This window comes from Parus major, chromosome 13 (assembly GCF_001522545.3).
Source record: "Parus major isolate Abel chromosome 13, Parus_major1.1, whole genome shotgun sequence".
NCBI classification, from domain to species: domain Eukaryota; kingdom Metazoa; phylum Chordata; class Aves; order Passeriformes; family Paridae; genus Parus; species Parus major.
In genome coordinates, this window is record NC_031782.1 from 3,131,803 (window position 1) to 3,156,048 (window position 24,246).

At 47.7% G+C, this 24,246-nt stretch overlaps 1 protein-coding gene across 4 annotated transcripts; it reads left to right on the top strand.

The window, feature by feature from the left end:
- Positions 1–77: 77 nt before the first annotated feature.
- Positions 78–24,168, top strand: BRD8 (bromodomain containing 8). 4 transcript variants are annotated; one of them, XM_015641676.1, is made up of 27 exons: positions 78–160; positions 435–531; positions 1,362–1,431; positions 1,687–1,736; positions 2,591–2,713; positions 2,858–2,938; positions 3,377–3,441; positions 4,018–4,154; positions 4,575–4,790; positions 6,030–6,174; positions 7,381–7,590; positions 7,999–8,279; positions 8,768–9,223; positions 9,568–9,661; positions 9,871–9,917; positions 10,259–10,473; positions 10,735–10,827; positions 11,008–11,076; positions 11,782–11,959; positions 12,609–12,713; positions 13,615–13,659; positions 19,155–19,427; positions 19,821–20,024; positions 21,276–21,421; positions 22,105–22,191; positions 22,508–22,576; positions 23,527–24,168. In XM_015641676.1, exons 1-27 carry the CDS (start codon positions 142–144, stop codon positions 23,747–23,749), a joined length of 3,798 nt encoding a protein of 1,265 aa, XP_015497162.1. In that variant the 5' UTR covers positions 78–141; the 3' UTR covers positions 23,750–24,168. The 4 variants fall into 4 exon arrangements, with proteins under 4 accessions (XP_015497162.1, XP_015497164.1, XP_015497165.1 ...); XM_015641678.1 differs by lacking the exon at positions 7,381–7,590; XM_015641679.1 differs by lacking the exon at positions 4,575–4,790.
- The last annotated feature ends 78 nt before the right edge of the window (positions 24,169–24,246 follow it).

Here is a 24,246-nt window from a genome sequence, read left to right on the forward strand (position 1 = left end):
CCACCGTTGGGGAAGAGGGGGCGGGACCCGGACAACCGGCAGTCCGCGCGCGCGCACACAGAAGGGGGCGCGGCCCAGCCGCCTCCCGGCGGGCTTTGCGCGCGGTGCCGCCCCTGTCTCCCTCAGGGCCGGGCGGGGAAGATGGCGGCGGGGCCGGGGAGTGAGTGCGAGGCTGGGTGGGAGACGCGGTGGGGAGCGAGCGGCGGCGGGGCTGGGGAGGAAAAGAGGCAGGGGAATGGCCCGAGGAGAACGGAGCGGTTGCGAAGCACCATCCCGGGAAGAGCCGACGGTGGGGCGGGCGGGGCGGGGCCAATGGGTCCGGGGAGGAGCGGGGCCAAAGAGCACGGGAGGGGCGGGACCAGCCGTGGGAACCGCGGGTTCGAGTCCCGGTGTGCCCGGGCGCTGCCCCCGCGCACTCCTGCCCTGTCCCGCAGAGCACAAGCTCCTGAGCGCCGGCCCCACCGAGCCCTGGTCCATCCGCGAGAAGCTCTGCCTGGCATCCTCCGTCATGCGCAGCGGCGACCAGAACTGGTACGGGGAAGGCGGGCGGCATGTGCAGAGCACCGGGGCACGGCACAGGGCTCACCCCGCTGCCTCTGTTCAGAACAGAGGTGGGGTGTAAGAGGTGTTGAAGGTGGACCTGGACAGGCATTTTGTTGCCTTCATAACTACTGTGTAAAAGTAGAGGTGTGTTAATCAAAATAAAGAGTGATGAGAGCTTTGATGAGAGAGAGGGACTTTGCACAAGAACATGAAGTCTCAGGACAAGAGGGAATGGCTTCAGACTGACAGAGGGAGGGTTAGGTTGGAGATTAGGAAAAAATTATTTAGTGTGAGGGAGGTGAGGCACTGGCACAGGGTGCCCAGAGAAGCTGTGGCTCCCCATCCCTGGAAGTGTCCATGTGCAGGTTGGGCAGGGCTTGGAGCAACCTGGGATAGTGGAAGATGTCCCTGCCCATGGCAGTGGGTTGGAACAAGATGATCTTTAAGATCCTTCCCAACCCCTTCTGTGATTCTGTGTTCATAATTAGATGAGGTGAGTTGTGGACAACAAAGATATTTCGTAACAGATTTGTGTGCACTGAACCTATAGCTCTGTTTTCTCCTCACTAAAGTAAGGGTTTTGTGGAAATGTAATCATGTAACCAGATGCAAGAAATTCACTCCTTTTCAAAGCAAAGGAGTGAAGTTGCTGTTTATTAGAAGCGGGCAAATATTTTTTAGACTTGTACAACTCCGTGGTGAGTTTATCATATTTAGCAGGGTTATGCAACGATGTTAAGAGAGGTTTTCATCTGTTCTCTGTATATTGGTGTGGGGAGAAGGTAAGTTGGTGGTGACTTGCCATTTCCCTCCCACAGGGTCTCAGTCAGCAGAGCCATCAAACCTTTTGCAGAGCCAGGACGCCCACCTGACTGGTTTTCCCAAAAGGTAAGACACATTTGAATCTTGGACACCAAACCTCTGCACAATCAGAAATGCCATATTGAGGATGAATTAAGGATTAATTGTTCAGTACTTTATCCAGTACACAGTTATCAAGTAAGACTAACTAAAGAGATTCTTCACTAGCCATGTGATTGAGCTGTGAAGTTCCTTCAGGAATTTGTGCATGTCCATATATTTTGGTGTGTCCTGCTGTTTGGGCAAGCAAACTGTCCTCTGACTTCCTCTTTTTCTTCTCAGCACTGTGCATCTCAGTACTCAGAGCTCTTGGAGACCACAGAGACCCCTAAGTGAGTACAAAGCCTGACCCCAGCACAGCCTGCAGCAGCTGAGGGGGCACTTGTGGGTTCTTACAGCAAACTCCTTGTCACTGATAAATTACTTTTCTCCCTCCTCCTAAAAGGAGAATTTCAGAATGAGAAAATTCAGATGGAATAGCTGTTGTGGGACAGTGGGTTCAGGGTTTGTCAGATGGGAAAGATAATATTTATTTGGCTGGAGTAAAACACTGCATGTTATTGATCTTACTGATCAGAAGCTTTATACATAAACTTATCACTCAGAATAGGGGTAGAAAAGAGACAGAGTGAGAAGGGAGATGTTTTGTATTTGTCACTATTTTGCAGTGGTTTCTTATCAGTGTTATTACTAGAGCTCTGGGATCTCAGTTACTCTTCTAATTCTAGGCATTTTGTTTGGGGACTTCAAATGATATAAACTTAAAGATGGGATGTTTAAAAGTAATATTTGTGTGTGACTGATTTGTTTGTGAATGATCTTCAGCACTGGAGTTACAAAATCAAAGGACTTAGTAGAGTTAGTGAAGAAAAAAATAAATGTTTCTTCCTGGGGAGAAAAGAATTTCCTCTTGAAGGAAGGATTATTTTCAGGTTGAAAATTTTTAGTGTTCTTGCATCTTTGATCTGTTCTTGAAGATTTTAACATTAGGTGAATTAGCAAAAATTTGCTGAAGAGATTGTTTGAACATTGTGGTTGGATTGAACATTGTTCAGTATAATTTAAGGGAATTGGAGGAAGTTGATTTTTTTGGCATGAGCATGTCATGAATGACAGAGAGCAGCCTTTTATGAAAGAAGAGCTGGTGTGGTTTGTGTCTGAGTTTTTCTTTTCTCTTACTCTGTAGAAGGAAACGTGGTGAGAAAGGAGAAGTTGTGGAAACTGTGGAAGATGTTATTGTGCGGAAACTGACTGCAGAGCGGGTTGAGGAGTTGAAGAAAATTATAAAAGAAACACAGGAAAAATACAGGTACATGACAGAAGTGTTAAAATGTTGCACATCTGAGAGTCCTGTCCTGAAAAAAGAGTCTAAGTGGGATGGTGATTGGGGTGAAAATGCTGCTTAAGGTGTCCAGTTCAGTGATCAGAAATTAAAAAGATTTTATGATTTCAGACAACTCAAGAAGGATGCAGAGCTGATCCAGGCCGGACACATGGATAACAGACTGGAGGAGCTGTGCAATGAGATCATGATGTGGGTTATTGAATTATTTCTTCTGAGACTGTAGTTTCCTAACACTCTGTCCAGCATCTCTTGCTCCAGATAGTTTGGGTTAAGAGAAATGGGGCAGCTGGGCTGATGCTTTGGCCTCTGAGGGGGGACTTAGCTCAGACTGGGGGATACCAGCTGGTGTGGAGCATCCTTTGGAATTGCTCAGTAAAAAGCTTGGCCATGGCTTGCAGAACCATGTTTGCTGCCTTCATTTTGACAATCATCTGGAAGTGAAATTTCCAGCCCATTGTGTCATTCTCTGGCTCTGCTGCTCGCCTTGGGGGATTTGAGCCTGAGTCCACAGGAGTGGTTTGATGTTGTCTGGAGATAACAGGGTGGGCGTTAGTAAAACTCATTTTGAAGGGGGAATTAAGAGAAACTGAGACACCCTGTAACAGAGGTTTTTTGTTTTTAATACAGAAAGAAAAAAATGGAAGAAGAGGAGGCAGAAGTCAAGAGGAAGGCTACAGATGCTGCTTATCAGGGTAAGATGGAAATGAGCTGCCTTCATTTTCCTCAGACCAATGCATATATTTATAAGAACATTTAGAAAATACTGAAGTCTTGTTAAGACCTGCAGGAGGAATTCCTTGACCCTAGAGTTGGAGAAAGAGGTTGTATTCTCTTTCCAGCACTATATTTGTAACAGGGTAAAAGGCAGAGGTTTCTGAAAAAGGAACAAAATTTTCAGGAAAGGTGTATCCAAGTGGAAATCAGGATTAGTAAAGAGCTCTGTGTTAGAATGTCAGGCTTTTCACACCTTCAGTTTCCCCTGGTCACTGAAGGTAAAAGGAAGAGGCTTCTATTCTGAATGTTCAGTTCTTCATAACTCTTTGATTTGGTGGTGGGAGGTGGTGAATACCCAACTGCTAGAGAAACCTGCAGCTGAAGTGCATTACCCAAAATTAGGATTATCTGGGAACTGAGCCTAGTGGGCTGCAAGAAATTCCTATGACATAACTTGTTCTCTTAAAGTTCTTCAGGATAAAGTCAAAGGTAACTCGTGGGGACTGTCCATGATGGAGTCATGGAATCTCACTTTAATTTCTGTTCTCTTCCAGCTCGCCAGGCCATTAAGAACCCACCTCGAAGGCTCACGGGGGTGATGGTTCGTTCTCCCGCTGGCTCCACCTCCCCGGGCGGGGATTATTCCCTCGGAGATCTGTCCCAGCCCGCTGGGGATGAGGCCAGTCCAGGGGTAAGGAGCCTTCTCCGGGTAGGAGGGAAGCCCAGCTTGGGACATGGGGCTCTGCATCCATCACAGAGAAGGGGCCTGGGGAGAAGCCCTTGCCTTGCTTTGCAGACTTCAGGTGCTGTAGTGTGGTTGGTGACAGTGCTGCTCGAGATCCATGTCCTTTTCCCTGTCTGTGGTGATCCGGTGCCTGGATCAAAGGCCATGTAGGGGCATCAGTGGGTTGGCCAGGCAGTCTGTGAGTGCCTGGGAAGTGGCTCTGCAGGGCAGGGAAAGGGTGAAAGCACATGCCTGGAGTAGGGGCAGCGAGTGAATGGAGTAGGTGTCTGTGGTGTGCTGGATCAATGCTCTTGGGGGAAGCAGCAAGTGGGGCTGGTCCGTGTGGTGGAGTGTGGCTTTGAACAGTGTGGTTTTTCTCTTTCTCAGGTCACGCCAGGGACATTGCCCAGCACCCCAGTTGCCTCCTTCATTGGAATCCCTGACACCCCTCCAGGCTCTGCTCCCCTGGATGCCCCCATGACCCCAGTCACTGATGATTCACCCCAGAAAAAGATGCTAGGACAAAAAGCAACTCCGCCTCCTTCCCCTCTGCTCTCAGAGCTGCTGAAGAAGGGCAGTCTCCTGCCCACAAGCCCCAGGCTGGTATGGAGCTCTCTGCTCATATATGCAAGCACACAAACAATTTGCTCCAGACTCTCCCACTGAAAAAGGGGGATCTGCAAAGAATTTTTAAAAATGTGCAGTTTTGTGAGAGTCTCAGCAGAAGTGATAATCTGAGAGGTATAAATACCCCTGTGAGCTGCAGAGGTGAGCCCCTTTCCCAGCAGGACTGCAGGGCTTGTGCAGCACGTAGGACTGGCTGTCCCCTCAGTCATAAGGAGTTGGAGTTGCAGGGTTTGCTAGAGGAAATTGTTCTCCTCAGGGGAGGGAACTTGTTAGTCAGCATCATCCCCATCAGCCTCCATGGAGCTGTTCCTGGTGATTCCTACACTGGGCTCACAATTCTTTACACCTTGTCAGAAGTTATGTTTCAATATTCTTAATGTGTCTTAGCACAAGAGTAGGGAATCCTTGAATGGCATTTATGATCTGTATAGAAATGCTTCAGTTTTCTCCTAATTGTAGACAGTTACTAAAATCACTGTAATGAGAACCCACCTGTGCTGTTAATGACTCAGGAAGTCTTAGGAGATGCTGACACTGTTCAGAGCCCAGTCTGAGAACAGCAGCCATCAGCCTGCTTGTGACACAGATTACCTGGGTTAGTGCTTTTGTGGTGGAGTAGGTGTGTTGCTGTTGACTTTTTTCTTCACAGTAGTCAGATTTAGAGTTTTTTCTATTTGTTACCTTGAGTAAATGTTCCGTGGATTTTGTGTTTGCAGGATGTAACATCAAGTGGAGCAGGGAAAGATAATGGCTGTGTAAGGCTGAGTTTTCTTTGTAGGAACAGGATTGGTTTGCATCTGTTTCAGGGTCTATCACAGGTTCACTGTGTGACCTTGATCAAGTTCCTTTCCATCTTGGTACTTCTGCTTCTCTCAGTTAAAAACAAGGGATGTTTCTGTGCCATCTCAGGGTGTAGAGAGAGTTATGTGTAGAGGATTGTGAGGTCCTTGAACAGAAGGACTGGGATGGAGCAAATGATGCACTTGGCCTCACCTCAAAGGAAGGTGGCACTGCTGCTGTGTCACAGCTGAAGAACAGCAACAGTTTTAGACTGTCATGTATGAGGGGCCTCAGGCAGGGACTAACCTGAACAAAAAGTGCAGAAGAAATGCTGGGACAGCAGATGCTGGTGCTGTTCATGGAGGTTCACATCTGGCAGAGAATCACTGGTGTGGTGGTACCTCCAGGAACTTCAGTCTCATCCTCCTTTGACAGGTTGGTGAAAATGAAATGGCAGTGGCTTCTGGTCACATGAACAGCTCTGGAGTGCTGCTGGAGGTAGGAAGTGTCCTTCCAGTGCTGCACAGTGGGGAAATGCAGTCGGCACCTGGTGCTGTCCCTGCATCTCCGGCTGCTTCAGGTAACTCGGGCCTCTCCCTGTACAGTTCTCCCTTAAGGTGTGCCTTCAGACTGTTCTGTGAACTTTCTTGGGAGAAAGATGATGTCTAGCTGGCTGGTTTGGGGGATTCTCTATGAGTTGTATTCCTATTTCTGTGGGTGGACCCTATTTCTGTGGAGATGGACCCCTGTCCATCTCACCCCTACTTTTTAAGAAGACCCTAACCCTTAAAAGAGTGACTGAAACAATTTGGCTTGATTCAGTCCTGATTATGCAGTCTGGTTTTCTGGGTTTGATACTGGCTGATAACCAGGATTTGAGTGTAGAAAGATAGGGTTTGTTCACAGGGAGTTGAGGAAAAAATGGTCCAGATCTGATCCCCAGTGTGTCAAACCACAGCTCCCTGTGGATCTGGAGAACTTGTGTGCCTTCCCTCTCCTGTATCTTAAAGGTCTGTTGAGAGTTAGACCACTGAGTTCAAGAGGAAGTTCCACAGAGTGGGGGTATGGGGGACAGTGCAGGACTCTGCATTGGGCTTTTTCAGAACAACCTGCCTAAAGTTTTTTTTTCCTCAGCTCTTGCTGACCAGTGATTTAATCACATTGTCTGCAACTGAGAATTTATGTCATTTATTCATATAGAATTCCATACAAGTAATCTTTCTTTCCTTATTCACATCTGGTTTTTTAAGACCTGTTAATTTGGTCCAGACCTAATTAACTAAATTCACTAAATTTCTGAACACAGTTCACTAAATTCAGACTGGAAGTTACAGCTAAAATAAATCGCAACCTTTGATATAAGAGGAATTCTCCAGGAAAAACTTGCAGAGAGATCCCCTCCGCTCCCTCCCAGCTCCTGTGACAACTGTGTGTCTTGGCTTACTTTGTGTGCTCTCTCAGCACTGTTTTTCAGATTTCCCATAATTGTTTTGGGATGAGCCTTTGGAAGGGCATCTCTGTGCATGTGTTGCTTAGTCTGTCCAGCCCTTAAAGCGAGTGCAGTGTTCTGTGGCTGCATGATTCCGCCTCAGACTGCACACACAACAGGAGTCATGCATTTTTTGGTGCAGGTTCTCTGTACAGCTTTTGGGACTCTTTTCTAGTTATCTCTCCATGTCTTTTCCCAGAAGAAGCCACCAGACAGCGAAGAGCCCAGTGGTGGCTTTGTGGACTTGAGTGGTGGCTGCTTCTTGTTCATGTGCTTTTCCCTTCTACTCTCTGTTAGGTGCTCCTACGCTTTCCCGGCTTTTAGAAGCTGGTCCTGCACAGTTCACCTCACCTCTTGCTTCCTTCTCCGCTGTTGCCAGCGAGCCTCCAGCTAAGCTCCTGCCACCCCCCGTAGAGCCTGTGTCCCAGGCCACTATTGTCATGATGCCCACGCTGTCAGCACCAGCCGTTGTGCCACCAGCTGCAGCTCCAGAAAGCATAGCCACAGGTGCGTTCCTGAGCTACGCACTCAGAGGTCACGTCCTGCTGGAAAGCAGAGCTTCCAGCGGCCTGGGATCAGCGCCCTGCGAGCTCTCAGCTGGGTTTTATCACCTCAGACTCGCCATCCTGGCCAAAAAGGATGGTTATGGCTGGGTTCTGGAGTAAACAGATGGTTTTAAACAGGGTTTGCTGGGTGGGGGTGGGAGTGCTGGTGATTTGCTGGACTGTGGTTCAAGGGTTGGAATCTCTCCTGTGGGAAAGCAAACCCATATTTGCCTTTTGTTAATCTAAGCTGTGGTGGGGTGGGTGGGCCTGGGATACTTGTGGTTGGTGCTTGGTCTTACCCACTGCAGTGTTTGTTTATGTGGGGACTTCTCCAGCTTGGTCTCTGACTGTCCCTCTCATCCTTGTGCAGTGAGCCAGCCAGAAGCCTGTGTTTCCATGGAGGCAGTGTCAGATTCCCATACTGTGACAGTGTCCATGGACAGCAGTGAAATATCAATGATCATTGATTCCATCAAGAAAGACTGCCTGGCTTCTGGGGCTGGCAACACTGCAGGATCTTCCAAAGATCACTGCATGGATGGGAAAGAAGATCTGGATCTGGCTGAAAAAATGGATATTGCTGTGTCCTATACGGGGGAAGAGCTGGACTTCGATACGGTTGGAAATATTATAGCCATCATTGAGGACAAGGTAAATGGGGAAAGCAGAATGCCAGTGCCTTTTGCTCCACATTCAGTTGGGTTAATCTCAAATGATTGCTGTTGACCAATTTAATTTAAACAACCAAGAAATAACAATTGCAGAATTCCCATTCTCACCATCATTTTCCAGATCAATAGGAAAGGATACCACTGCTGCATGTCTGACACTGGTGCTCCTTTTCAGAGTACAAAAAAGAAATGTCTTTCTTCCTTGGAGGGTAGAGTTTGGGTCATGTTTCTGGCAGACAGATGAGCACTGCTCACAGAATCCTTTCTAGGAGTGCCATATTTCAGAAACTGAAGCTTCAGGAGAAACTCCCCCAGGGAGTGATACAAATCTTGCTGCAAATGGCAACTCTGTAAACAGAGTAGACTGGGATTTCCACAGTTGTCTCAGTACCAAATAACATGAGCTTCTTTTTAATCACTCTTTCTGACCTCAGCCTGCACTGCCATGTGTTTGTTTTGACAATAAAGGTAGATGACCACCCTGAAGTCCTGGATGCAGCAGTTGTTGAAGCTGCTCTGTCTTCTTTCTGCGAAGATACCGATGACCCTCAGACCCTTCCTGGCCCATGGGAGCATTCAATTCGTCAGGAGCATGAGAAACAAGCCCAGATGCCACAAGTGTCTGTGACTGTGAAGCAGGAGAGATTGGAGTGTGAGGAACCAGAGGCAAAGGGGATTCGAGACCTAATGGGTATCAATGAGCTGGGGCCAGAAATAAAGACTGAACTTGCAGAGCAGGACCAGAGTCAGCTGGGCCCTGAAGAAACAATACCAGCAACTGCAAGAGTGACAGAAACACCAGAGCTTAGAAACCAAGAGATAGAGGAAGATCAAAGAGCAGCTGTAGCATCAGGAGAGACTTCTGAAATCAAGATAGAGTCATCCCAGGGAGAAGATGCAGTGCTCAATCCAGTGAAGACAGAGGTATGTGGTCACAGAGGCTGTCTGGAACTGGTGTGGGGAAAGAGAGGAGCAGTTGTGGCAGTTAGGAGCAAAGTTTAGAGGAAGGATGAGTGCTGGGTTGAAGTGACCCTTCAGTGAATGTGACTGACTGTTTTCCTGGGAGTCAGGCTGCTGATGTGCAGAGCAGCTCTGCTGTAGGCAGTACCTTTGTGTATCTCCCCCATCCATGTGCAGAATTGCTGCTGGGAAGGTGCTCAGAGAACCTCACTGCCTGGAGTTAGGTTAGAGTGAGTGAGATGTGCCCACACCTTCACTGAAGTAAGCTGACACAAACATCTAGATTTGTGCATTTCTCTTCCCTCCAGACCCCACCTGATGATGATTCATCCCCTCCACAAGTCCCAAATGTGAGTGAAGACTCCTCACAGGCTGATGTTCAGCACAAATTTGAGCTGTCAGGTAACTTAATTCAGCTAGGAAATCTTTTACATGCAACATTATTAGCTGGATAGTTGTTAGTTATCTGGTTCAGGTTTTTTTGGGGAGGAGGGAGAAAAGATACCTGTAGGAAGTGTTAATTACTGCAGGACAGTAGGCATTGGTGCAGGAGCTTTTGTAGGAAAGGCTGCTTAGGAGAATCAATCTCTCTGCATTTCTTTCTTTCACAGAGTCAATGAAGGAGGAGGCCCAAGCCCTGTTTAGGAGTCAGATGAAGGTAATTCCCAGTTGGTTTTAGTCATCTTGAGTTTATTAGCAACATCTTGCTACTGCTGCCTGCTGAAAGGCAAAGCTTGTGTTCAGCTTTCTGCACTGGGAGGTGAGCAGTCTGCAGCTGAAGGGGAAATTGCTTCAGAATGTAAAGGTGTTTGTTTATGTGCTTCTGGGTCTGTGGGGAGAAGCAGGGCAGGCTGGAGAGACTGGGATTTTGTGGAAATGCCTGTGCAGTTGTCAGCAATCTCACAAGAAAATCACTTTGCTCACAGAACCCTAGTTGCTTTGGAGGCGCTGAGTGGCTGCTGTAGCTGGCTGTGCCAGCTGATGGACTCTGTGTTTCAGGATGGGCAGGGTGAGGAGGATGATGAGGATGGTGCCAGTGAGGCTGCCAGTTTGGAGGAACCCAAAGAAGAAGACCAGGGTGAGGGGTATCTCTCAGAGATGGATAACGAACCCCCCGTGAGCGAGAGCGATGACGGCTTCAGCGTCCACAACGCGCCCTTGCAGTCCCACGCGCTCGCCGACTCCATCCCCAGCAGCCCGGCCTCCTCGCAGTTGTGAGTGTCAGGGCACACAGGGAATGGAGGATCCCCATTTCTGGTTTGCTGAGTGGATCCCAAGGGAGAATTTGTTGATTTTTGTTTGGTTCTTGCTTGCAATGGCAAGTGTGCAGACAGCACTCCAGTACCAGCTCCCACTTTTTCCTTCTGTCTTTGGTGTGGATTAGCGTGGGCATGTCAAGGACAAAACAAACCATGAGTTTTCTGCTCTGAAGCAGTGATCAGACTCCTGAAGGAATTACATTCTTCTCTTCACAGCTCAGTGTGCAGTGAGGACCAGGAAGCAATACAGGCTCAGAAGATCTGGAAGAAAGCCATCATGCTGGTTTGGAGAGCAGCAGCTAATCACAGGTGAGTTTGATATTTGGCAGAAAGAAGTGACTAATCCTAGACAAGTCTCCACTCTCCCATCTCAGAGGCTTATCTCTCTTAGGAGATGATGAATCATTGTTACAGACAAATAAACAGGACAGCATGAAACAAATATTTACCAGCAAGAACAGGCACTGAGTGGACTCTTTCTCTCTGTAGGTATGCCAATGTCTTCCTACAGCCTGTAACTGATGACATAGCACCAGGCTACCACAGCATCGTGCAGAGGTAAGTCTCAGGAGTCTTCTGTCACTACAACTCTGTATGTTTGCATATTTGTAGGGATTTCTGGCAGGAACAATGTAGTTTTTGCCTGCTGTTCAGACTTGGAAAAGTATTCTTTTTCTGACATGATTCAGTCAGAAGCAGGTTTCCCCAAGACAAGAGTCATCATCAGTAACAGGCACATGCCTGTACACAGTCCTGACTTTGTGTATGCTGAGTTACACAGAACATTTTATCAGTAAGATGAAACTGATCTGTTTCTCCCGGTTTCTATCGAAGATTAGGATTTAACCTTTTGAATTCCTAAAAGCTCTTCTTTAGTCAACATTTTTTGCTGTCCTAGATGGTGGTCTTTTCTGGAAGAGTTACCAGAATCCCCTGCTAGCTGCTGAAATCTCTTGTAAACAATTCAAGTTCAGTGGCTGCAGCTTTAGCTCCTTAGTTTCTCTGTCAGTGGTATCTGGAGAAGGCAAGTGCTTCTCCTGAGAGATCTCTGAGGCTGTTGTTACTATTCCAGGTAACTGCTGGGCACCTTTTGTCTTCTGACCCAGGCCTTGGAGCTGGGGAGCACAGCCCATGGGGGAAGAACCTGTTCAGCTAAATGAAATAGGCTGTACCTAAACAAGTTACAGACCCAGGGCTGTTTCCAAAGGAGATGGGGAAGAATTAAGCATTTCTGTTGCAATTTTGCCTGCATTTCTTTCACAGGCCAATGGATTTATCCACCATCAAAAAGAACATTGAGAACGGGCTGATCCGAACCACAGCTGAGTTCCAGCGGGATATTATGCTGATGTTTCAGAATGCAGTGATGTACAACAGCTCTGACCATGATGTGTACCACATGGCTGTGGAGATGCAGAGAGATGTCCTGGAGCAGATCCAGGTAAAGTACTGAGCTGAGGCCAGCACAGGACAGAACATCTTCCTCTCTCCGCAGATCTGGCTGTGAGACCACGGTTTCACTCTCAGTGTGTTTGAATGCACTGGGTCCTGTCCTTCCCTGCTTCTCTCTCTCATGGCAGCTCTCAGGTGTTTATGTTGAACTAGATTGTGGGCAAATTAAAAGTAACACAGCAAAAATTTTTATATGTTCATCCCAGACCAATTTCAAATGTAATTTCCTTCAGGGAAATGCTTAGGCCAGCAAGAACCAGGGTGTGGTTCAGGAACAGAAGCAAGCAACAAGAACGGTGAATGACAGGGGACGCAACGGCTTCTTTGGGTGGCTGTGCTGGTTTATGTTGATACAGAGTGCACATGAAACTGCCCTGTGAATTTATGCTATTTAAAATATCCTTTGAAGCAGAATGTCCCAGCTGGCAGGGCTAACAGAGTTTGAATTGGGGTTTTGTAGTTCCTCAGGACTTGTGGCTTCTGAGGTAAATTGAGGAACTTATTTTGAGCAGCACACAAGGAACTGAAACTGCCTCTGACCCAATCATTCCCAGCCTGTGGTCTGTGATAGTTAACTGACATGCACTTACTGAACTTGTTTTGCCTGACAATCTTAGCAGAGTGTGGTTTCCTTGCAGCAATTTCTGGCCACACAACTGATGATGCAAACATCAGAGTCAGGGATCAGTGCAAAGAGCCTGCGGGGGCGAGACTCCACTCGCAAGCAGGATGCTTCGGAGAAGGTGAGAATGCTGCACCCTGTGCAAGGGCACTTGGGATCTTCTGAAGAATCCCAGGATACTGCATGAAGTTCCCACACCAAATACCCACACCAGCATCTTCCTGTGAACAAATTTTCTTTAAATATGCCTATTGATTAGATTTCGATTCTGGAACTGTACAGAATTCCAGAGACAGGTCTCTTGAGTTTTTTCCTGTAATCCAAATACTTCTATTACCTGTTTTTAAAAACAAGTGATAAAAACTGCAGGGAAATGAACAGAGTATTGAGGTGTGAATACTCTCAGGCACATGGTGTGACTCTTGGGGATGGGCCTGCAGGGCAGGGAGTCGGACTCAGTGATCTGTGTGGTTCTCCTCCAACTCCACAGATTCTGTGATTCTCTGGTATGGCAGAAAGGTGAAGGGAATTGCCATATCCTTCACTTTCTAGTCAGGTTTTTAGAGCTAGAGAATCAGTCATCTCTGGTTTGCTGTGTAAAATACACCAGAGAACCTTTGAATTCCACACTGATCTAATGAATGAAGGTTCGTTTGTGGTTTTTTTCTTCTGTAAAGACATGTGATGAAGTGATCTCAGGTACTCTCTGGTGCACACAACACTGTGACAGCAGGGACTGCCTGCTCAGTTCTAGTGACAGCTGCACCAAGCAGGAATTGTTTGGTAGACCAGAAAAACTTGCTGTGGCTGTGGAGGGAATATCCCTTTCCTGGCATTCTGGCTCTCGCAGTATCCCTCTTTTTGTCTGTTTTTATGTTCCTGCTGCATAAGACTGACGCCCTGCAGGAAGGGGAGTGGGGCACATATTCCTCTATGCTCGTGTGTGGGCTCAGTGCTTCTGTGTGGTGTGTGCATTTCCGTAGCTGATGCCTGATAAGTCCTTCTGTTTGGCCTTTTAACAGGACAGTGTCCCAATGGGCTCTCCTGCCTTCCTTCTCTCTCTCTTTGTAAGTATTGAAAGGCTCCAGCAGGTTCTGCATTACTGCTGCCAGGTGCTCTGCTCCTTGTCTGGGTGATCACTGCACTGTCACAGCATCCTTAGCACTGCAGCAGGGTGTGTTTGACTTGGGGGCTGCACCACTGTGATCTGAGGAGAGACATCTCAGTCCCTTATTCTCAAAATGGGTGAGCGGGTGGGGCTTCAGTCTTTTCTTCTGGTTCCAAGTGTTTTTGTTTTGTCATCTGCTTTTGCTTTTTTCCATGACTTCTCTCCTGCTTTCTTTCCATGTAAGTGGGAAGACAAACCAATTGGTGCAGTCCTGTAGTTCCTACATCTCTCATGTTTATACAGCTGCCCCTTCCACACGTCCGAGGCAGTACAAAAGGTCTTGGGAGAATGAGGAGTCAGCTGTGTGTCCTTTATCCGTTCCTGGTTCAGAAAGCAAATAAGACTCTGCAGAAATATCTTGCTCTGTGCCTGTGGTCATCTGGAAGTGTTTGGAAAAATACTCCCTCTGGGAAACCCGTAGTCTCTGAGTCACTGTGAGGAGAGAGAGGAGGAAGATGTATCTCACATGTATCTAAAGACAGAGGAGTACTCCAGGAGAGGCAGCAGATCAGCCAGAGAGAGAGGGCAGCGGATCAGAGGAAGCTCTCAGCTCACCTGCTCATGGAAAAGAGCTGTGTGGAGGAACTAGGGAGCCTAGTGCCAGGGTCACTCAGCTGGAGGAGCACTTCCCATAGGGATCAGCAGCTAATCAGGTAGGTTAGTCAGCAGTTTTCCTTTTTCCACCTTAAGCTAGAATCTGCTGCTTAGGAGAAAACCTGCACTATATGCATTCTCTGGTCCAGAGGTGTTGCTTCTCTACCCTGGCTTCAGCAGTGCAGAGATGCTGCCAAGCCCAGCACCCTGCTGTGTCCAGATCCAACTTTAGGTAGGTCTGCAGGCAGGCCTTGGCAGGGACAGCTTCCCTTTGTCCTGATGGGAAGGCATGAAAAGTTGTTGCCAGATGCAGAATTCCCTCCCTCCCTTCCTCCCTCCCTGCCCTGTGCCGGAGGGACGTTCCTGTGGGGTTGTGTAACTGTGTGTGTTTGCCTTGTGAGCAGGACGGAGGCACCAGAGGGCGGCGCTGCGCCATCGAGGCGGACATGAAGATGAAGAAATGATGCTGAAGACACAAAATCCCGGCAGAATCCCAGGCATTCGGAGCTGGAGTACAAGCAGACAGCTCTTAACAGCTGTTGGAGGAGGAGGAAAAGCTGCAGGTCCATTTCTGGGACCTGGTTCACCACCTTTGCTTGCCCTTCTGGACAGCAGTGTCTTGTCAGAATGTGTAACCCAAAGAAACTTCCCCAGAGGGGAAGACCGGCCCCCCTGCCTGTTTTAGGGCAGTTGTCTTGGGCTTCATCAGTGTTCTGGTGTTAGCTAGCAACTGGTGGCTCGTATGTACTGTAATGTGAAGTGTACAGATTTTTACTAGTGATGTGTAAATGTGATGTATATTAAAATCTGGGAACAAACCTGTGTGCAGTGTACTGAGCATCACAGCTCTGCAGGGAGGAACCCTGTTGTACAAGCCTGGATCCCCACCTGGAATATCTGCAAATACAATTCTCTTCCAGTTATCCCTATAGCACACATGAATGGCAGAGCTCTGATGTTAGAGACAATCCATAAATCACTGGAATGCTGCACAGTGCTTGGAAGGAGAGGAAGATTCCCTGCTTGAGTGTGTGAGGATACAGCACTGCTGTGGTGACACTGGAGATCAAACCTTGAGAAGTTAAATACCACAGTCTTGTTGGACCTTTAGGAGAAAATGCATTGAAAAGGACTTGACATTGTTTCCCCAGAGCTCTGTGGAGGCTGCACTAGTCAGAGTGAAAATCTGTGATCCCAGCACACAGATTTCCAGTACTTGGTTTCACGTCTGAGCTTGTGTGCTGTTTCTGCTGGGAATTACTGTCCTTTTCCTCAGCAACATGATGGTTTAAGTTCTCTGTGAGAATTTCCAAGTCACTTTTTCTGCTCATATGACCTGAGATGAAACTTGCATGTTTTCTGCCCACACAACCTTTCACGGGTGAAAGAAAAACAACAAAATGACACCATCCTTGATTGTTGCAGCAGCTGGGAGTGCTCTGCACTATGTACAACATGTCCAGGGTGCAGCTTTCTGGTAGACAGGTTTCAGGAAACTGAGTCACTGGGATTAAGACCAGAGGCATTGTTGCCTTATCCAGTAAGAGCTCTCAATTTTCACAAGTTGAGTGTTGAAGCTGGCCATGCCTGCTGTGTCAAGTCCCGTGTATTGCTGAGGTGAATTTTCACCACGAGTCACCGTACTGATGTGGAAATGCTGAAACTCCTTTGGATTGGTGATTGGTTGTCCTTCACTGCTAAACCTGGGGACAAATTTCTGGTTTGAATTTTTATTGTTCTCAGTTCATAGCACAAAAAGTTACAGGGGTCTTTTTTATGCATTTTATGGAGTTACTTCAGGTAGGGACAAACATTTTAGCATTGCCTGTTGTGGCAGGACAAGGTAATGGTTCTAAACTAAAAGCCCTACTTAGACTGGATGAAGATTTTTTTACAGTGAGGGTGTTGAGGCCCTGGCACAGGTTATCCAGAGAAGCTGTAGATACCTCATCCCTGCAAGTGTTGAAGGCCAAGGTGGATGAGACTGAGCAGCTTGGGATAGTGGAAGGTGTCCCTGCCTATGGCAGGGGGGCTGGACCCAGACAGCCTCTAAAGGTCCCTCCCAACCCAACCTCTTTCCATGATTCTAAGTTGGAAAGAACCTCTGTGCATTCCTTTACTTCATTCAGCTGCTCAGAGCAGGGCCAGCTTCAAATATTTACCTTATACCCAGTCCGAATTTCCTGTGGTACAACTTGTCTCTGTCTCCTTTCACTGCTGGGCACTGAGAAGAGTCTGGCTCCATTTCTCTGTAATACCTCTGTCCTGCCATTGTCTCTGCTGGAAAACTGAAGGTGCAGCACAGGAGAAGACCTTTATCAGACCCTCTGGTAACTTGCTTTCATCATGGCAAGCTTTGCTCTTCCTTCCTACCTTTGGTTTCTTCTCTAAACCAGGTATTTTTCTCTCAGCCTTTTCTCTTGTCCCATGACATTTTAATAGTCTTTAATGATGTTTAAGAGCTTTAAATATGATTTTCTCTATGGAGCTTCATTCCCTCTTTCCCAATTCATCATCTCATGCTCTGACTACTTATTAATTCTCTTCTTCCTAATACTTTGTTCTAATCTGTCTAGTACAAGGCTGATGTTTTACTGTGCTGCATCTCCCAGCACCCACCCTTTTACAGACAGATAAAACTGTCACCCCTTTCTGGTTTTCTTCTTAAATGACAACTTCCACAGCATAGGCTCAGTCACGTTATATTTAAGCTGCTTTAGGGCTCACAAATGAATCCCAATGGGTTCTAAGGTTTATTCACTCCCTCAAATTGTTCTAAAATCTCCCCTGTTGACATTTTAATTAGAAATCGTCTCTCAGACCCATCCCAAGAGAAGGTCTTGTGTGAGCTCCTCTGTGGCAACTGCTGATAATGATGATTAATTTGGTTTTTCCAACTGGCCCTATTTTCCACTGAGATATTTGGCACTGATCATGTGTCATCCCCACTGATCATCTGGCAGCTCTCTGCTTCTGATGTTTTTGATGAGGTTTTTTGTTTTTATTTGCTTTTATGTCTTTAGCAAATTGTTCTCTTTTTCTTTTCTTTTTTGCCTACTTTATGTGGATTCTACATTTCGTTTATTAGAATTCAGGCTTTTATCATTTTTCTTGTTTTGACATGTAAGTTCTTTTTAAAGGCTGTCTTTTGGATTTCTAACAGCTTTTTCCCAGAACAGCAAGGGTTGTGCAGTGTCTGATCTCTGCAAAGTGAACTAAAACTTTCCAGTCTGAGAGAGGTTCCTTGCTAGTGACTTCTGCAGCCAACATAATTAAGAACTGTCAGGCAATTCTTAATTAAAAGTTCAAGTCTGTGTCATTTTGTCCGGAAATGGGTAGAGCTGAGCTGTCTGTGATTATTTCACTCATCATGTCTTGCACTAACTGTTCTGCTCTCTGGCATCTTGAGTCTTCCAAGATTTGGTAAAACTGAACATAAGGCTGAAGATCTCTTTAATCTTATGCCCAAGTTCCCAGGACTTCCTGATTTTCAACGTTTATCCCTCGGGGAGCACAGAAAGATGATCACAAGTGATCAGATTACCCAGGGCTGAGGCTTTTCCGTGCCTCTGCGTGTGGCAGCTCTGCTGAGGCTGCAGGAGAGAGCTCCAGGCACAGGGTTTCTCTTCAGATGGAATCTCAGTTTGCCCAACTCCCTCACCTGGAAGCTGAGAGCAGGTAATATTATCTCTTACCTCATCAAATTTCATCTGCTGCCACTGAAGAGAACTTTGAAAGAGGTTTTGGAAGGACAGGCTTTCAGATCCCAGCTCTGCTTGCGAGTTGACAAAATAAGCAAAGCTGTTTTCTCATCCCAGACCCAGTGGATTTTGTATTTCTCCCTGTTATGCACCATAAGCTGAATTTGGAATTGTGCTAGCAGTCCTGAGAATGGAAAAGACAATCAGTGAGAAATATGCTTGTACAAAACTTCTGAAAAATTGGGTTGTACATAATTAACTGAAGGTTCTAAAGACAGTGTTAATTAATGCATAGAATTCTCCATAGGTGCAGCATCCAGGCAGCTCCATTCAGTGGCAAGACGCAGATTTTGTGACATCTTTTACTTTTGTACTGTGACTGCAATCAATTCCCCAGGCTTAGAGGACTCAGACTGCTTTCATGGAATAGAAGACATGTAGGCATGGACTAATCAACAGAGATTAAATGAGTGGTTTCTTCCTTAATGCTTTAACTTTTCTTTTCTGCAATGTATAGAACTGTTGGGTGTGACTGGTTGTAATTCTTCTGGCTGAGGTACATGAGATATCACCATCCAGATAAATCACACCTGTCAATTTCAAAACTGTGTCTGTAAGGTTTGGACTAAGTTATCTCCAGTATAAGAAGTTCTTGGTGCAACAAGTGGAATTTCAGTGAGTTGTCCTTGGAGTCATCAGTTGTTCCCAGCACTCAGCAACTGAGGAGCCCCAGCAGGACTCGGTCTGAGCTTGCTGGATGCCTTCAGCACCTTAAATATGGAGCATCAGCAAAGCCAGATGCTCCCAGACAGCTCAGCATGCCCTCAGCAGAGTGACCCACTGAGTGGAGCAGAGAGAGAGCACAACAAAAGCACCAGAAAACCTGAAATTCAGTTGCTCTGAAGCAGCAGTTTGTGTTGCAGAGCTGCAGCCCTGCCATGTGCTGTGTGGTGAGCTCAGGTGTAGGCTGCTCACTTCAGAGTCCTTCCCATGCTGTGGCCTTCCAAGTATGTCAAGAAATGAGCTGGGCTTGGCAGTTCTGGATCAGGGTACATATCTTCATTGTTTCATTGTTTCATTGTCTTTTCGTTGTTTGCAGATGGGCCATGCCTGGCAGTCCGAGTTAGAATCTCCCATCAAGTCAGAGAACAGTGATTTCCAGTCTCTTCCTGACTGGGATTCAAGCTTGGATCTGGATGTGAGGAGCTGGAGAGACACTGAAGAGCTGGCCATGGGGAAGCGAGAGGGGAGCAGCCAAGAGACAGACCATGAGATGGAACTGAGTGAGCCTCTCTGGAAGGATGATAGTGAAGATTACCACAAGGCAGAGAAGCCATGTGAAAGCGACAGTCTTTTCCAGTTCCTCTTGGAGGTAGGGCTGTTTGGATTACAGGAAGGTGGGCAGCAGTAGTTCAGGCCCTCCTGAAACATTGGGCTTTTCAGGGCCAGGACCATCCACACAAACAGAAACAGACTGGAGGCACAGCAGAAGCTCTGGGTTCACTTTCTCCCCAGCCCAGCCTTTCCTCCCATTCGGAGCTCACACTGCACCCAGGCAGCTGCTTTGCCAAAACACAGCTCGCCCTTAAGCACAGAAATGTCAGAGAACTGACACTGTAATAATAACACAGGGCTTCATCAGATTTTGCAAGGATTCCTAAAAATGGAAAGGCGTTCGTGAGTGATTGCAAAAATAGCATCTCTGCTGTTTATTTCTTCTTCCTTTTGCCTTCACAACTTGAAGTAATAAATCACTGTCTTGCAGGTAACCCAGATGTTGGAATCTTTCTGCATTAGCAGCAAAGAGTCATCACAGACTCCGTGGGATTATTGTGGCTCGGGGAAGCAGAGTGACGGGGGAGAAGTGAGGTGCCAGGAAAAGACCACAGGAACAGCAGTCTCAGGAGCAGAGGAAAGTCAACTACACATCCTGGCAAAAAATGAGAAAGAGCACTCCCTGGGAAGAGAGGTAGAAGAGTGGTGGTCCTAAAAGAGCCTCTAGCCCTGGATGAGAGATGAAACAGTGAAGGAAACCAGCTCTAGAAGAGATGGGGGAGCCTGAGGTTCTGAGAGGGGAGACAAAACGCTCAGGAAGGGAACACAGAAGAAATGTATGAGGGAAGGGTGTTTTTTATGTATGGCTGTGTATTTTTATAAACAGGAAGCTTGTTACAGATGAAACCCTCAGATGTGAGTTGGAGGAATTGCTCCTTGGCAGTGTAAAGGTGACTCATGAGAGCTGGCAGGCTGCTCTCAGGTTTTAGGCAAGGTTGGAATACTTGCCTGGTTCTAATTGCTGTGTTTTGCAGCACAGCTTGGCTGGTTTCAGGCCCACGTGGTTGTGCCAGCAATAACCATCTGCCCCTGGGGACTGTCATGTCTTGGAAGCAGGCACTGTCTAGCTTGGGTTTGCATCAGTCCCGTGTTTGGGGGCTGTGGGCTCACACCAGCCTGCTGGGTATTCCTGGGAAATTAACACCGTGGTGGAGGAACAGGGCCCTTTTTCCACACCTGTTCTCTTGCAAACTCGGGACACTGGAGACACATAACCTCCAGGATTTCACCTGTTCAGCCAGGACAGTGTATTCCCAGCAGCTACTCTGCTCTCAACTGCTGTTATTCCCAGCAACTCCCCCACAGTTCTCCCAGTGGTCACAGCCAAACACAGCACAGTGTCCAGTTTCTTTCTGAGAAGTCTGCTCATGCTTCACATCTCTTGAGGATTCTGAGGTGCTCCTGCATGAAATCCCACTGAGCATTTTACTGGAAAACCACTACAACCACAGCACCACTCTCCTTCCTGGCTGAGTCTATTCCCTGTCATTTTAACGTGAGAGTTTGTGAGGAAACAACCTTGTTGAACTCTAGGGGTTCCTGTTATCTGCATCTGGAGCTTTAACAAGCCTGAGGCAGTCTTACCTCAGCTCCTGATTGCCCTCTCTACATCCATGACTCTTCCCAGAGAGCAGACAGACACAACACTGGGCACCACTCAGCTCCACAGTGTTTGTGTCAGCCAGGGGTGGATGCCATCCAAGAGATCAGACACAGCTCTTGCTGGGAAGGTCTGAGTGAGGTCAAACAGCATCCTCTGAGTAACAGAGCAACCAAGCTCCCAGCTGAGCCAGGATTCAGGGAAGGGATATGCAGCAGGCTGGCTTCTAGATAAAGGTTTCAGATAATGTGCTGCCTTTTTAGATGTATCCTCTGTGCTCTTCAGGGCAAGACTCAAGAGACACCTGGAGAACCACCTTTAGATGAGCTGCATCCACCAGAGATGAGTGCTCAGGCCCTGGATGAAGATAACAGTGACAACAGCTCTGCAGCCCCAGTGCTGGACTCCACAGGCTCTCCCAACACACACCTGTAAGTAGCTGGTTCTGCAGAACAGAGCCATTTCCCTTGTCACACGTGAGAACAAGTGCATGGCACAGGACATATCCAGGAAGGAGAGACAGCCAAGCAGAGCAGGAGGGAAGGAGGGAACTTGTGCTATCTCTGGATTTTCTGGTATTATAGGGCATTCATCCTAAAATGAAGTGAGAAGAGTAGAGATTAAATACGAGATTAAATGGAAAATACATGTTTTCTCAAGTCAAGTAGGCCTGGTGTGAGCTGGACATCGGGTTCTGTCAGGCAATTCACAGCCCAGCATTACCAACCCCCTTTGAGCAGCTGCAGGTGTGTCAGTCAGATGCAGACTCTGCCACATGTGTGATCATTTGGACTGCTTTTCAAATAAAAAAAACCGTGGGGTTTTAGGAAGAGAAACTTCATAAAAAAACACCTCAGTGAATTCTGAACTGCAGAGCAGCTTGAGGTTTTCTATCCAGTTTGGTGCTGCTCTTTATCTCAGCTTTGCTTTTACCTCTTGTCCTGCATCTTCCTGCATTCTGGATGTTCAGTTGTGCTTTCTGATGCAGAACACTCCCACCATCACACTCAGGCTTTTTGTAGCTTCATCCACCTGGATGTGGTGGGAGCCAGCAGAAGTGTCACCTCCTACTTTGTCTCAAGTATGATGATCTGGCAGTATCTTCACTCCACAGGCTGCAGCCAAGCTGGAATAACCCCCTCCAACACCTGATCCTCAAAAAAAGGCTCCTGTCCATCTGGAGGATGATAGCCAGCCACAGGTATGTGGGAACAGAGGGCTGCATCAACATGTCCTGAACACACTGCCCTGAGTCCCAGCTCCTGTGTCACCAGGCCTAGTCCTCCCCTCCCTGGGGCTGGCCCGTCTCCCCAGGACTTGGGGAACAGCTGCCTGCTGCAGAGCTGCAGAGAACACTGCATATTGATTTCCTCTGCTTAAAGTGGCAGAGCCCAAATGCTGCTTCCTACACAGCTGGCACAACACTGGCTGTGGCCCCCAGCAGGGAGAGGCAAGCCCTGCTCCGTATTTTTGGTGCAGGGGCAGGCAGAGAACATTCTTTGTCCTTGTCCCTGTAGGTTCAGCAGCCCGTTCCTGAAGCCAGTGTCAGAGAAACAAGCCCCTGGATACAAGGATGTGGTAAAGAGGTGAGTTTGTGGAGGAAGTGCTTGCTGGCTGATTTCTCTCTGGTTGTTTTCTGTCTTCTCTGGTTTCCAAAGGGCCAGTGGGATGGCTTCCTTCCTCCTTTTCCAGAGTTTGGCTGTCACCAGCATCTCCCACTGATTTCTTTCAGTAAAACTCCCTTCTGGGTAATTAGAACCTGGAAGCTTGCACTGACTCTGGAGCTGGTGGGAATTGTGCCTGCCCTGTGCAGGCATTGCATGGCTGGCATATCCCAGGGACAGTCCCTGGGCAGGGGATCCAGGCCCTGCAGCTCAGCAGTCCCTTCTCCCCATGTCTGGAATGTGCCTCAGGAGATGCCCCCTCCTCACCCGCTGCGAGCGCCCCAGATGTTTCACTCTCAGCACAGAAATGGGTCATAAGAATATTTCCCAGAGAGATTAATGGCATTTTTTCAGAGCTGAATCATGTTCTATTCTGGTCACAGTTGTCCTCTCTGCAGCCATTCATTTTCCCATTCTGTCAAAATAAGGGAAGTAATATTTATTCCCTATCATGTTCCCCTTACCAGCACTGCTATTTTTGCTGGTGGCACCATTCGATCTTTAGGAGGTTTAATAGATACCTATTTTAGTAACTTTCCTTTCTCCACTAAGACCTGGACTGACTTCCTGAAGACTAATTACTGCTTGCCTTCTCTGGAGCTCAGCATCCCATTTTTTCCAGAGGTGACTGCTAATGACCTGCCAAGTTGATTGGATAGCAAGTGTCGCATTGGCTGAACTCACTTTTGGTTTGTCTGGCTTGGAAGAAAAGCCTTTCTCACTCCCCACTGTGTGTCTTGAGCAATAAAATTGATTGAAAATAGCTGTACTTTCAGGGCCACCCTGAAATGAGAACAGGCACATTCATGCAGATCCCAAAGGATGCCTGGCCTGAGTTGCAGTTTCATTCTTCTTCTCTGTGTCTTCTGTAGACCCATGGATTTATCCAGCATAAAGAGGAGGCTGACAAAGGGACACATCCAGTCCGTGATGCAGTTCCAGTGTGACCTGATGCTCATGTTCCAGAACGCCGTGATGTACAACAGCTCTGACCACCGCGTGTTCCACGTGGCTGTGGAGATGCAGCGAGAGGTCTTGGAGCAGCTGCAGGTCTTGGCTGAAGCGCTGCTGTTGTCCAGGGACAGGCTGGAGTGAGGCAGAAGGTAACCAGCCCTGCCTGAGGCCTCTCTCAGTTGGAGCAGCGTTGTCCCTGTGGGTCAGGGCATCTCCTGGGCTCAGGGGATGTGCTGGGTAGACCTCATTAATCGCCAGTGCTGGCTGCTGGGTTGATTCAAATCAGTTTTGGGGAGGGTACCACATTGGAAGCCTCCAATCTTTTTGGGAACAGCAGCGACGTAGCCCTGCAGGGAGAAGACTTCCCTGGGATGAAAAGCAAGGGAGAAAATGCTGTGTGCGGGCAGGTGGATGAAGCGGGCACAGCCCGTGAGGGTGGCTGGCTGCACACCGGGCACGGTTGTTCCCAGTGTTGCGGTTGTTGTGCTGTTCTGTTGGGTCGGGTGGGTCCAGCGTTACCGGCACTGACCACACCCAATAAAGGTCCGTGTTGAAGCTTGTCCCGGCCTGCTTGACACTGAGACTGGGACTGGGATTGGAAGGGGTCCAGAAGTGGAACTGGTGCTGGGAACAGAACC

What these genes read in the sequence shown, in the direction of transcription:
- BRD8 (XM_015641676.1), top strand. An exon ending in GAGACCACAGAGACCCCTAA is followed by an intron (nt 1,737 to 2,590) that starts GTGAGTACAAAG and finishes CTTACTCTGTAG; the next exon opens with AAGGAAACGTGGTGAGAAAG. An exon ending in GAAACACAGGAAAAATACAG is followed by an intron (nt 2,714 to 2,857) that starts GTACATGACAGA and finishes TTATGATTTCAG; the next exon opens with ACAACTCAAGAAGGATGCAG.